Consider the following 14,471-nt stretch of genomic DNA (forward strand, 5'->3'; position numbering starts at 1 on the left):
CCTGCCTCTTGGCTCTGTGGGATTAATCTGATTTGTACAGCACATTTAAAGCACTTCATCCAGTTGAGGAGTGAGGGAAAATGCCCCTCGTGGTGTTGTGTTACAGGGTCATGGGCAGCTGTTCCCTGCTCTGGCTGGCTTTGGGTTTGGCTTCACCTTCATTGCTGCCCATGTCAGCAATTTTGTCAGCAAAACCATGTCTTAGATTTTTTGTAAGACAGTGTTAAAACACTAATTCTAGTGCTTGTTCAAAAAGATGTTGAAAAATGGAGAGGATTAGGGGGCAAAATACTTCATGAATGTAAATGTCTGAGTGGAGGCTGCAGTAGTTTCAGGTTTGATAAAGACTCCAGTTTGCAGAGTGTGTGGTGCAGAGAAAAGCCAAATGGCTTTCATGGTGCTGCTTTGAAAGCAGCTTTGCCATTAGCATGTGTTTTTAGCTTATGTTCTGCTGTAGCCAGTTGTGTTCACTTATCAGGTAGTGTAACAACCCCATCACAAAACCCCTTAACTTGATCTGTTTTGATCTGTTTCGTAGTGAGAGGATTATATTTTTGACTATAGCTTTTTAGTGCTATGTGCATTGTGGGATGCACTGAAGCCACATAATTCTCTTCCCCGACTCCCTGCAAAACAAAAACCCTCATATTTTGAAGGTTTTTAGTTTGAAGGCTGTTCTTTCCTTTGCTGTTCTGCTTTGTTGAGAGCCATGCAGGTACAAGGACAAACCCCAAAAGCTTGGTGCTGCTCGTGGTCACACCTGGAACACGGTGAGGCAGCTGGGGCTGCACCCTGACTGTCCTGTGAGGACTTGCTGCAGGAGCTCAGGACTACAATCCCCAATTACTGGAGCTCAGGACTACAATCCCCAATTATTGTAATTCCTTCTTAGCAGGTTTTACAAGCTGGCATTGCTGCTGCTGGCAGGCAGTTCAGTGTGCAGCACTGTTTGCTGCCTCCTTGGAGTCCTCGTGCTGTGCTGGGTTTGCTTCCCATTCGCTTCCTTGGTGGCCTGGAGTGCTGAATTAACTTTGAGCTGTCCCAGCTGCTCTTGCCAATAATAAGAGTGGTTGCTTCAGATGGTCTTTGAGATTAATTTAATGCATATTTAAAAATCTGTAAGAAAATACATAATGTGTCCTGTTAGTATTTTTTTTTTGGTGGCATTAAATGTTATTTTTTTATTTAAAGGTATAAAATGCAATGCCCAGGCTGCCCCAGAGTGGCCATAAGTGCTTATTTGAACAATGTGCATTTTAATACAAGTGAGGCTAAAATGACACACTCAGTAAAAGCTTGCAGAGCGCAGTTATGGATTGGAGAATAAAAGACAGCTGAGGGCAACAGCTTCAGAAAAATAGGTTGGGTCATGCTTGAGAACAGTTTGAACCGGAGCAGGTGAGAGGGTGAGTGCACTTCAGCTGAAGAAGCAGAGTAGTATCATTTACAAGAAGGAAGTGGCATGACCTTAAAATGCATCATTTGTAAGACAGTGTTAAAACACTAATTCTAGTGCTTGTTCAAAAAGATGTTGAAAAATGGAGAGGATTAGGGGGCAAAATACTTCATGAATGTAAATGTCTGAGTGACCTATGTTAAGACATCAAACTCAGGAGAGCATTGGTAAGAAAATTAAAGGTTGATTAGGACTTGTCTACAAGTGTGATGGGACAGATATTTCAGGTTTTAGCCACTGAGTTGCATTAAATAAAAAATAAATCACACAGTCTATTTGAACAGGAAAAATTCAGACAGCAATAAATTTTCACATTTTCCTAGTGAAAAGTAATTGAGTTGACTCATTCTTCCTGTGTTATTGGGTAATTCTGTACAGTCTTTCTTGTTTCTATCAAAATTGCACAGCTTAGATAAACACTTTTAGGTTCAAACCTGAGTTCTGGGTCTGATGCAGAATGTGTTGGAGATTCTGAGCAATTTATTATGCTACTAAAACAGGAAATGCTATCATTTTCCTTAAAACTTACGACAGGACTTTACCAGTTCATCAGAGAGTACATTGACTGTTGGTAGAACCTCCAAATTTATTTATTTTCATCCCAAGTCATCTGCTCTTCCACCTTAGATCACAGTTCTTGGATTTAAGAAGAGTGAGTAATAATTTGCAGGTCCATCCTGTGTGTCTCTTTCAGTGTTTTAATGCATGTTTTTAATACAATTTCTGTTTGTTTGTCCTGAATTCTGTTTAAGGCCTGAGCTGTCACTTCAAGTGTCTGTAAAGCAGGAGGTGCACACAGAGCACTTGTAAATAACAATACCCAACTAACACAGTACACTGACCTAAGAGCCCTAAGGCAAAACACTGCCCTGAGGGCTCAGAAAGGTGATAGACAGGTGTGTATAATACCAGAAATTCCCCCTCATGTATGTTTTAGCAAGCCCTGAAAAACATGGATTTTTAACAAGGGATTTAATCTCTCCTTCCAGCTGCTAGCTGCAGTTTCCTTTGATGTTTTTGCTCTCCTGCCCTCTGTTTTTTCCTATTTATTCCATCACTTTTCTATAGCTCAGATTCCTTCAGGCTGTGTCTGAATGCACCTTGCTGTGGGCAGAGAAGGCAAAGAAGAAAGCCATTTTTTTTCCCCCCCCTCAGGCTACTGCTTTGATTTTCCAAAGTTGTTGGGAGGCAGCTCCTGTGTGCCTGCAGAAGGGTCAGTGATCTGTGTCGTGTCTGTTCAGGCAGCACAGCTCAGCTGAGTGCTTTTCTGGTTTGATGAGGGGAAGGATGAGCTCGTGCAGTCGTTGCCTTTCTGAGCAGGTGGAATGTGCAGCTCTGGTCCAAGGGGGAAGCTGAGCTCCAGGCTGGGAGCATCTTCCTGCTTTGTCTCCAACCTGCTCAGCTGCTGGCTTAAGAATAATCATTATTTCTATGAGGCATGATCATGGTGCAGTTTGGGTTGGGAGGGACATTGACAGGCATCCAGCCCAACCCTCCTGCAGCGAGCTGGGACATCTTCAACTTGGTCAGGTTGTTCCAAGCCCTGTCCAACCTGGCCTTGAATATTTCCAGGGATGGGGCAGACACAGCTTCTCTGGGCAGCTTTTTCCAGTGTTTTATCACCCTCATTGTTAAAAACTGTTTTTGTATCTAACCTAACTGGGCTCTGCTGCAGTTTCAAACCATCCCCTTGTTCAGTGGTGCCCCAGAGCAGCTGGGAGCAGGTGCCCCAGCACAACAGGGGGTGTGAGAGGAGCTGGGAGCAGGCTGTTCACTCCATGCCCTTGCAAAAGTCTGCTTTCCTGCCAGGAGTTTGCAAGGTGCTCGGGTTTGGTGTCTTTTCCTGTTCAGACTGTGAGTTGAGAATGGACTGAGAGTGAGGGGGGCTGCAGGTGGAGTTTTCCCTTCAGGTGTTCCAGGTGTCAGTCGCAGCGATGGAGCAGTGGAAGAATTAAACTCTGATCAGCCCCACTGTGTTGTCTGGTGGATAAATTCCTTTGTGAAGGGGTAGGATCATGTTGGAGAAATATCTGTAATTGTGCCTTTAAGCCTGTTCCCTGCCATTGTTGTTATTTTTGTAATACAGGACTTTGCTAGCATTATCCTGAGACTAAAATTCACATTTTCTGCCCTGCTGTGTGAGTACCTTTCATTCCCATACTGTAACACAAATTGTCTGATCGGGCAGCATGAGAAGAGTTTTCTCCTAGATCACCAGCAGTGATGGTGAAGACCAAATTCTAGGTAATGGCAGCAAAGAAACTTGAGAGAAATGGGGCTAATACAGAACAGTTCAGTGTTCCATTTTTGTAATACAGCCAATATCACTATCGTTTTATAAAATCTCTCTCTGCATCTGTTTTGTGGTGGGTTATCTATTCATCTTTCATTATTTGTGTTTATCATATATGACTTTGGAAGCTGTGCCATTATTAGATGTTTGGACTGGCTGCAACTCACTGGAGCTGTTTTGGCAACAGAGCTCCGTTAAACTATCCTTAAAACATATAAATACTCTTCAGTTTCTTTTTATAGTCCAATATTAATTCTAAGTCTGTTTTCTCTTACGAATATTTTCATAATATCATCTACATAAGTAAGCTGTACTTGATTTCTTTTATAATCCACGATCTGTTTGGTTTCAACTTATCAAAAAGACCAAGTAATGAAAGTAAGATGTTATATTGGAAAGCTTCATCTTTTTTTAAAATATTTATAAATGTGAAGTTCAGCTCATGCAGTATTTAGATTCATTATGAAAGAAGCACTGTGGAATTCCAGAATAAATAAGGGGGGAAAGTCACTTGAAACATTCAGACTTATTAACATAAAAGAAGTCACTTAAATTGAAACGCTGGTGCTGTGTTTTCTATTTGATTTATGGTTAACAAACTGTAATACTTTAAGCTATGTAGATAGCAGTTCATGTTTACAAGACTGCCAGTTGGATTGCACTGTAAGTACATCACTCTCTTGGTTTCAGAATCCATGTAATGCCCTTTGAAAGCCAGAATTCCAAGATTAAAGCATTTTATGTTCCCCTTAAGCCTGCTGGATTCTCCCCATCAGCCGTTGTTTATGGGGCAGGGCTGTGTTTTGTCACCTGCACAGAAGGGGGGGTTTCTCATGCCCAGAGTAATCTCCTGGTGCTGCATTTCTGCTTTTCTGCTCTCTCCATTTGAAGTGGGGACATGCTGCTCACAGGGAGATGCATTTTCCAGACTTTTTTGAACCCAGCACTGATTTTTCAATGTGGTTTCATATTTGCAGTGAAGATTTACTGTGCAGGGAATGCTTTTCCAGTCTCTTTGTCTGGTGTCTATAAGGAAAAGAGAAAAAAAGACTTTATAAACTTCCCAACCCAAGCCTTGTGCTCTTGTCCTTCCCCACATCCTGTGACAGCTCCACAGACACGAGGTGTATCCACAGCTGGAATTAGCATGGATCAGCTGGCTGGTGGGTGCCTGCCTTGACCTCCTACAATAGCTGTGTCCTGCCAGCCTTGTCCCAGGAGGCTCATTATTCATCCCTCTGCTTATTTTCATGAAATACATACAAATTCAAAGATCTTTAAATTTTAGTTGCTCTTAAATTTGATAACGTTGCCTGCTGTTTCCAGGGGCTGTTAGAGAGGAAATTATTAACACTCAGTATGGACATGGACAGTGTAACTGTGTAAAGCTGGGTTATTTAGGCTAAAAATCAGAGTCCATCATCTTGAGAGACAGAAAGCAAGAATTCCTACCTGCAGTTGCCTAAAAGATCTTGCACAGACTAAGCATTTATTTTTTTGAGTACTGACTTGAAGTTTGGAATCAAGTAGTCTTTGATGTATTGGGGAGGTGGTTTGTTTCTTTCCTATGAAAACAGTGATTAATCCAGGACTAATTCCTGTGAACAAATGTTGTTTTTGCTGTTGTGTTTACACTCATCTGTCTTTCCTTGCAGATAAGGTAGAAGATTAGTTAAAGTTTAGGTCAATTTTTACCTAAGTTCTGAAGAAAATGATCCTGTTTTTCCTGTACTAACATTCTTCCATTATCTTTTGTACTCATTGATCAGAGCTAATGAGATTTTAATGGAGTTATTTATGGCTTCTCCCTCTTACTATAAAAGTGCATAATAAACTGAGCACACAAAACTGTTGGATGGTTCTGTTTGTTTTTATCTCTTTTGTGATTTTTTCAGATCTCCTAAGCCAGGTAACTTATGATGAGCTAACCAGCTAATAAAGGCTGGAAAGAAATTCAGTAGATGTTACTTATTCATCTTTCTGTGCTCTTCTGAGTGAGGGCTTTTTGCTGCCATGGAAGGGTTCAGGTGCTGTGTGTATTTTGCAGTTCATGCATTAAACTTCATGGTAGTATTGTGCTTTAAGTTTTAGCCTGAAAAGAATAGTTGTGTTCCCAGATCTGGATGAAATAAAATCTATGCTTACATGGCCCAGACTTGTGGGGAATTGGGGTAAAAGTCTGTAGTAAGGTACTTCAGCAGTAAAATCTGTGAAGTTAGTTGTTGTCATGGTCTGTAATACAGCAGTGTGCATGGCAGGCAAAGTGGGTGGCATTATTAATACTTACCAAGATTATTTTCTGCTCTGAATTTCCTTCAGAACTTCCTTTGGAGTATTTTTGTTCCCTGATCCTGAACTTGCTTTTTCAAAGCTATTTCACTATGATTGGAGGTCACTGACTAGTGTATAATTGAAGCACTCATTATAAATAACCTTGAAAGTGAAATAATAAATGATGAAATATGTGAGATGCTATAAAACACACTCTAAAAGGTGTAATTGAGCCTTAGTCTCTTGTCTCTGGGCAGATTCTGAGGCTCAAGTTCTTTTGTAACCCATGACTTTTTAAAGAGTGGTTTGGGGCAAATGGATGGTGCCTTTAGTGTGATGAGTTTCTTATTACTGCACCTAAATGTCCATTTATAAAGGTTCTTTTCCTGAACTGGAGGGGTTTTGTGATCTAACCTCATTGTTGGACCATTTATGCAATTTTGTGCCTGTTGACTCGAGCTGTTTCTGCATTAATGAATTCTGCTTTAGTATTCAATGCCATCATCATTATTGCTCCTGTGTCTTACCAGTCAGGGCTGATCAAACCTAGACTCTTTCATGTCTTGAATATTTTATTAAAATCAAATTGTCTGTCAATTCTGTATCATAAGAATTCAATCTCTTATTTTTTTCTTTCAAGCTGCCTGAAAGCGCATATCAGGTGTGGAGGTATTTTTCTCACTGTTAGTTGCCTTTCTGAAGGAATTGTGCTACTTTGGGGCTAAACTCCTGAAATTTAAGTTCTGTTACAGCCATTTTTTGAATGTGCTTTGCTTAATCCTCCACCCCTGGCTCTCAGAATATGCTGATCAGTGACCAGGGTGATCCCAGTCACCAGCTTCAAGCTTTCCCCAAAGATCACCAGTTTGGTTTCTCCAGTAGCTGTTTGGGACTAGATAGAAGCTGCATCTGAATTTTAGAGCAAAGAACAATTAGTTTTCTTCTTGATGGACTAGTTGGGTGCTTTGCCAGCTGTGTCATTCTTGTATGAGCTCACTTTCTTATCTTCAGCTTCTGTGTTTGGCTGTAACTTGTTGAGCCTTCTGCTTTGAGAGAGCTTGAGCTGCAGACTTACTGCCATAGGGATATGAATTTCCATCAGGATCCTGACAAGAGTTCCATGGGGAGCTCATCTGGCATTATCTGGAGACTGGATGTTGAACAGTGTCTCTTCATACCCCTGATGTCTGGGCAGATAAGGCTTGGGCTGGAAGACAGTGACGGATGGAATCCTGCAAGAGCCACAGTGAGCAGGGGGAGAATGAGACCATCTGAAGGGTGTGGAGAGCCTGTCCCTTTGCAGGTGCCCTTTTGTTCACTAGTGACAGACACTGCAGAAACACCAGTGATGTGCTACTGCAGCCTGTCCTCAACCAGTCTTGGTGGCAAGGCAGGAAATTTCATTATTCCTTATAGTTTAACTGACATTTCAATGTCTCGCAGATAGTAAATTTGCACACTCTCTGTATCTGAACTGCTGAGACTCTGGGATAATATCTGGTGATGTCTGAGATAATATTAACTCTAGAATTGTCTTAATACTTGCAGTGCCTCTGGCTAAATGAATAATTGTGGGAAATTGTAAGCAGTGCTGGCAGGTATGTAATTTAGAACACATTTAAAGTGGGGATACTGGTCTGGTTGTATTGCTTGTGTTTTATCAAAGAAAGAGGCTGTCTGTGAAACTTTCTCTCCTGAGTTTTGCCAGGCCTTGTGGAGAAAGGTAGTGTAAATATAGCCTGATGCTTTCTCTTTAAACTTAGTAACTCCTTGTATGTTAAAGATAGAAAATTAAGGCTCTTGTGATGCAGCACGCAGGAAGCCTTTTGCTTAATGCAGCAGCTTTACTATGAGATGGATCCTGTGTGTCCCGAGCTCCTGCTGAGTGGAGATAAGTTAAATAACAGCCCTTTCTGTGTGTGTCAGCCCTGCAGAGTGGCACAGCAGGTTTGTGTTTGGATGTTTGAGTGCATCCCGAGGAGCTGCAGGGCCGGACACAGCCGTGCTCGTTGTGCTGCAGCCGCGCACTCCGAAGGCCAAGGCACGTCTGTGCTTGATGGCTCTGCTGCCTCTGAGACTTGTTTATCTTGCCTGCAAGGCTTAAAGATAATTAATGTAAAGTGCTTCACACTCTAAAACAGGGCTTGTCAGCCCTGCCAGCGTGGAGCACTGATTCCCACTGGAACACTGAGTGGGCCCTAACCACATGTGAGCATCACTTTTCGTTAATTCCAAGATCAGTTTGGTCTCAAACACCAGGCTGGCCAGCAGAGCTGCTGTCAGTGTTTGTGACACTGAGGGTCCTGTGCTTGGTTCCTTTGCTGCTGTGCTGGGCCAGGAGAACCTTGATGTGCCCTGGCAGCTCTGAGCTGTCACTTGGCCAGGGGAGATAGCAGGGAGACTCTGCTGGGTTGTGCCATGTCTTACACCTTGTTTACACTGAGTACTTCAGAACAGGGGATGTTTGTGTGCATCTGTGAATGCAAAGCCAAATTGATGAGCCAGTAGAAATAATCCTTCTATTGTTTACAAAAACAAAAGCAAGCTGGAGCTTGTGCCTCTGCAGGAAAAGTCACTTTCCATTCCCCAGCAGGGTGTTACTGCCTGCAGCTTTGGGAGGCTGTGCTGCCAGTGTGAATCTTTCATAGAACCATGGAATGGTTTGGGTTGGAAGAGACCTCAAAGATCAACCAGTTTCAACCAGGGACACCTTCCACTGTCCCAGGCTGCTCCAAGCCCTGTCCAGCCTGGCTTTGGACACTTCCAGGGATCCAGAGGATCCTGCTCTGGGCAGTGACATTCACTCCCATGTTTGCAAATAATCTGCAGAGTGTTTTAGGTAATTCCTCTGCTGTGATTGTGTATGCAGTACCACCATCATTCAGAATGAGGAGCAGACTGCTGATTTTTATATTTTCAAGTTCTCTTTGAGTTGTTTGGTCTTTTTAACATAGCTGCTAAAACAAGAGTACTGCATGTAAGGGAAGTACCAGGCAGATGGGAAGGTCTGAGCTATTAACACTCTTTGAACCTTTTTCCTTACGTAGTGCTGACTGATGGACACAGTATACAGAAGCATAATTCTTTTTATCTTCATCATTTGGGAAAAATGAGAGGATTTTGTGGCTGGATGTACTCCCCCCCAAGTCCTGCATTTGTTTTTTACTGTCAGTGACAGGGTTGATTTTTGTCTCCCAGCTTATGTGAAATCTTCCTTGGAAACAATCAAATCCCTGATGTCTGTCTGCAGACTTCTTCCTCATAGCTCTATGTTCTGGAGATAACAGCTATCTTGACTTTTCAGATCCTGTGCTCTCTCTACTCCCTGGAACAGAAAGCAGAACTGGAGCTTGTAGGAGTTTGGCTTTACCTGGAGCTGTGTCCTGCTCTGCTCCCACCCTGCTTGTCACTGGTGTCCCAGTCCTGCAGTCAGTGCCATCACCATCTCTTCTCTTCATGCTGCCACAGGTGGCCTTTGCTGTAAGCCTCTAATGATTTCCCTTTCCTGTTGCCATAATCCTCTTTTTATTTTTCTCAGAGTTCTATCCATCTCCCTTTATTTGCTAAATCTCCTTTGATTCTTTGTTCTTTTCAGCCCATTTTCACTCCTTTATAATCTAAGATCTGTAGAACAAGATTTTTTTCTTCTTCTAGCACCTGAAGAAACTCTCCTGTGCCTAGACAAGGATTACTGTAGTTCTGGCTTGGAATTTGAATTCCAGACTACATGGACAAGCCCCGAGATGCTTCTCTTATCTGTTCCTCAAAGCTATGCATTAAACAAAACATGCATCTGATCAGTTTAACCTGTAATTAAACATTTTCCTTAAGCAACTGACACTGTGATAACTAATAATTATCATGTGTAGCACCTTTAAAACCTATTATGCATGTTTATGTAAGAACACTATTACCATAATAATAAGATATCATTACCACAAATGTGCATACTGAATGAGCATGTCTTAAAGTAATCATGGATTCCATTAATCATACTTGAAAAATTAAAGTATTTGCTGTCTAATCTCTCAAACACTACTCGAAAGGTTTTGGAACCAGCAGGGCCTGTTTACTGCAGGTCCCTCATACACAAGATCTTGTTTCTGATGTCTCATATTTGTTTTTCTGAGTACTTGCTTGTCATTCACCTTGGGAAACCATCAGCTCAGAGACCCACAGCCTCCCTTTGAAAGCATTTCCATGCTGATTTTTAGTTTATTTGCCTCGAGGTTTTTTTTTGTCCAGGGAGTGCTGCCACCTTTCCTTAAGGCTGATGTGAAATGCACTCGTGAAACTTGGTTCTCCTTCAAATTAGATAATTGCCTTAAAGGAGATGAACTGATGGCTAATTGTAATTCTCTTCGTCTCTTGCACAGGGGCAGAAAAGAAACAACCCTGTTCTTCAAGTGTTCTTTGTTGGGTTTTTTTTAAATACAAGATTGTAGAGTTGGGGAGCAGAGTTTTTTGGGTTTATGTATAAAATTGTTAAGGGGTGACAGTTTTGAGTTTGTCTCATATTTAAAAGTTGAGCTCTGTAGATTCTGATGGAGACTGCATGAGAAGAGTGAAAGTTGGGAACATATGACCTACTGAGAAAACTGAAATGAGACTTTTTGTAGTCAGAATATTTGGGGTTGGAAGGGACCTTTAAAGGTCATCTAGTCCAACCCCCTGCAGTGAGCAGGGACAGCAAATACCTGATGTGGCTGAGAGCTAAAAAACCAACATAATTGCTTTAGGGAGATCATTCTTTTATCTGTCAGCAGGACCACTTTGAATTTAGCAGCATAATGTGTGTTGAGTCAAACAAGTCTATCACTGTCTATTTTTTCTTTAACACTTGGCATTAGGTAACCTGGACACAGCAAAGTATTAATGGCAAAAAAAGCACATTGTGTCATACAGCTCCTTAATACTTGGTGCAGTTCTGTGGTATATTTCTGTATCTTAATATATAAACTGCATTATAAGAAAATAGTGAAGGGAGGGGAGAGTATTCTAAGGACTGAGAGTCTGGAGCAGGTGAAATAGTCATGAAAAGGTAGAAAAAAGAGGCAGAAATAGGAAAAAGTAAAAGAAAATACATATGGAATTAGGAAACAAATTGACAGATAAAATGGAAGGGTGGGGAGAAACAGGACTTTGAAAATTGCTTTTCTGTCATCGTGGCAGCAGTGAAATAGGGGCGAGACAGGCAGTGGGAACTGGGGGGAAGTTGTTGTGCCAGAGGGTGTGTGGTGAATTGCTCATGGCATCAATGAAATGAAAGGGAACCACGTGAAATGGGACAAAACAGGGTTCTGTGGCAGGGCACACCCAGCCTCTGGAGCTCCTGAGGCTGTGGACAGGCAGGGAACAGGAGAGGAAAAGGAGCTGAACCTTCATGGTCTGAGCAGCTCTCACGGGGGAAGGGGGCACGTGCACAGACAGTTAGAAGGAAGGAAAGAGGCTGTTGGAAAAGCAAAGCAAAATGCTTTCTGAAAGGGCTATAAACTCTTGTGACTCGGGGTATAAATCAGTGTGCTCAGGAAGCAGATTTCCCTGCAGCCACTTGTTCTGTTCCCACCTACCCGCAAGGCTCCATCAACCTCTCAGCGCATCACTTGGCTGCGTTGCCTTTCTCTTTTCTGATGGAGCAGGGAGAATGCTTGCTTTGTTCCCAGTTAAGTTGGCAATTTCTCAAATCCCCTGTAACTTTTCAAGAAAAATGCAAGTCCTTGACAAAAAAATGGAAATAAGGTGCCAGAAAGAAAACATTATTCTCATAAGTTTTTAAAATTTGGTGCCCTTTTTTTATTAGAGGCTGGTAAGATCATGTTGCATTTAATTCTTAGCTTTAGATTTGAAAATTCTAGAAATATAAATGGTTTTCTGTTGCTTTACTTCTGAGAAAGTAATTTTTCAGTTTCCTGGTCAGTGGGTTGAACTAAGGAAGTCTAGTGTGTTTTATTCCAAGTTTTTAAAGCATTTAAATGTTGCACTGTCTGTAAAACGTGTAAGAAGCTGCACTGAATTTCCCTTCTTCCATTTAAAAATGCAATTCCTTTAGGAGCATAAAAAAAAAAAAAAGTGGAAGCATCTATGTTATACTGAGTAATTATGCCCCCTGGGAAATAGAATATAAAGATCTTTAAAATCATTCAAGTGAGAGAACAAGCACTTTAACTTTGCCTTGCAGGAGCCGTGTATTACATCCCAGCTCCTTGCTCCAGTGTCAGAGTGTCGTGCCTTGCAGGTGCCCTGGCAGAGGAAATGAAACCCAGTCAGTTACTGCAGGATTTATAGCAGACCTGCTGCTGCAGGAAGTGGTGAAAAGCTGATTGATAGTCTCAGGCAAAGCTCCACAACAAGCAACAGGATGTATGTTTGGGTTTTTATGCCCGTTTTCCCCTCTGCCCTCACCCCCCTCCATTTCGAGGCACTCTCTTACTTTTGGTCTCTGTTTATAAATCCACGGTGCCCTTTTCTGGTAAAGCACGTGCTGCCCTCCAGCTCTCGAGGAAACGGATGGGGCTGCACCAGGGATTTGAAGCCAGTGTGGTGTGTCTGCTTTATTAGGGGCATTTCTCTAAATGGTCCTGGTACTCCTGCTGAATTACATTTCAGCTGAATTCCAAGAGAAGGGTGAAGTACAGCTGCAGCCAGAGTTACTGAACATCTCCTGTGATGGTGGGAGAGGAGGAGCATGGATCACTAATCAGAACGTTCTCTTGGTTCATATGCATTTCACAAATATATCTGGGAGGGTAGGAAACCAAAATGATTTTGCTGCACATAAACTTCAGCCAGCCAGCCCTGTGCTGTGGAGTGTGCTGCTAAACTCAGCAAACCTGAAAAAGTTTGTTCTGAAATCTCTTTTCCCTCACTGTGCACGGCTGAAGCATCCGGCAGCAGGATCTTTCAGGAAGGTATCCTCAAAGCCTTTCAGTGGGATATTGTCTAACCTTGTGGGAAAAGTTACCCTAAATAATTGTAATTGGGAATCCTTCTGATTTTTTTTCCTCCTGTAACATCCACTTTCACAATCAGGGTTGCAGAAGAAAGTTGTTTGCATACCAAGCAAGTGGAAGAAATGTTTAAGGTTTGTGTTCTCGTTATCGAATGGGAAAGCTCTGTTTGGCAGGTTCAATAACATATCTTGTTCTTTGTTAAAGGTCAAAAAAGTTGGCTGCACTCTGTGAGTCCTTGCAGAAAACCACACTCAGCAAGTCCCACATGGGGCTGGAGCTGGAAGAGCTGGAAGCAGCAGCAGTGCTGGTACAGGAGGAAGAGAAGGCGTTAAAAGCTGCTGGCACAGTTTCCAAGCAACAGCTGCTTTGCTCCGAGTCTGAGACGAGTGACTCTGAAGAATCCAGCAGCACTTCATCATCTGAGACAGAGGGCTCTGATTCAGATGAGCAGGAGTCCTCGACCAGCGAAGATGGGGAAATAAATTCTTTCCAAGGCACACTCCAGGAGGAGAGGACAGCTCCACTTATTGACTGTAATGGATTGAGGCAGGGCACAGACACTTTGGCGATGCAGGTCGGTGATGGAAAATCAAAGGTTTCCTTGCAATCTACGACTCCTCCTGGAAAACTGGTAGAAGAATTAGAAATGCAAATGCAGTCTGCAATGAGACTTTCAGAGCAGCCTGAAGGATTGGCTACTGCAGGCTGCATTTCACAGGAACAAGAAGAAAACCCTGTACCCGAGCCTGACAGATTTTCAGAAGATGCTTCTGGGAAGGGAAATTTCTTGGAGGTGTCTCCCAGGCCAAACCCGTTGCTTTTTCTCTGCAGCACAAATGAAGATGAAGACTAAAGGACTGTGCAGGAGCACAGTGTGACCCACAGGCTCACAGCTTGTTCTGTAACGAGCTGTCCCAAGGCTGTCCTGTGCTGCACAAAGATGTTTTTCTTTTTTTGTTGGAGGACAAGACTGCTTTGAAAAGAATTGATAGGACTGTGTGATATTCTCACAGTTAATTTTAATTCTTTTTCCAGTTCAACAGTCTTAATATTTCATGTGAGAATGTATAATTTCAATAAACTTCTAGAAATGGTTTTCATTAAACTTATTCAGTGATAGAATGATGTCTTAATCAAATACAACTGAAATTACTCATTTTAATTTTCTCTAGCTGTTGGGATTTACTTGAAAAATATCCTCATTATGTTTGTATAAACTTGTTTATGACATTGTACTGTTACTTTAAAATGCTTCATAGCAAACCATTTGAAATAATGGTTATAAGTTTAAAAGTTTAAATAGTGATGGCAAATTATTTTGAATTATATAAATTCTGTATTTTTGTACAAAATAAAGGAAATTTCTATGCCATCAATACAAGATCCAGTGGTTGTGTCTTTTATGTCTAAGAGAGAGAAGTTTCTATTTCTGCAGGTCTTCATAAGCTCTTTCAGCAGTTTTGCCATGTATTCTTTTTTTTTGTGCTGTTTTTGAGCAGTT

At 41.9% G+C, this 14,471-nt stretch overlaps 1 protein-coding gene across 2 annotated transcripts in view; it reads left to right on the forward strand.

Annotated features, from left to right (window-relative positions):
- Positions 1–14,274, forward strand: part of SHQ1 (SHQ1, H/ACA ribonucleoprotein assembly factor) — a 38,515-nt gene extending 24,241 nt beyond the window's left edge. For both annotated transcript variants that reach the window (XM_053989721.1, XM_053989722.1), the window contains exon 12: positions 13,175–14,274. In XM_053989721.1, the coding sequence (XP_053845696.1) occupies positions 13,175–13,823 (649 nt within the window). In that variant the 3' untranslated portion in view covers positions 13,824–14,274. The remainder of the gene's footprint in view (positions 1–13,174) is intronic.
- The last annotated feature ends 197 nt before the right edge of the window (positions 14,275–14,471 follow it).

The sequence above is a fragment of the Vidua macroura genome, chromosome 13 (assembly GCF_024509145.1).
Source record: "Vidua macroura isolate BioBank_ID:100142 chromosome 13, ASM2450914v1, whole genome shotgun sequence".
Lineage (NCBI taxonomy): Eukaryota > Metazoa > Chordata > Aves > Passeriformes > Viduidae > Vidua > Vidua macroura.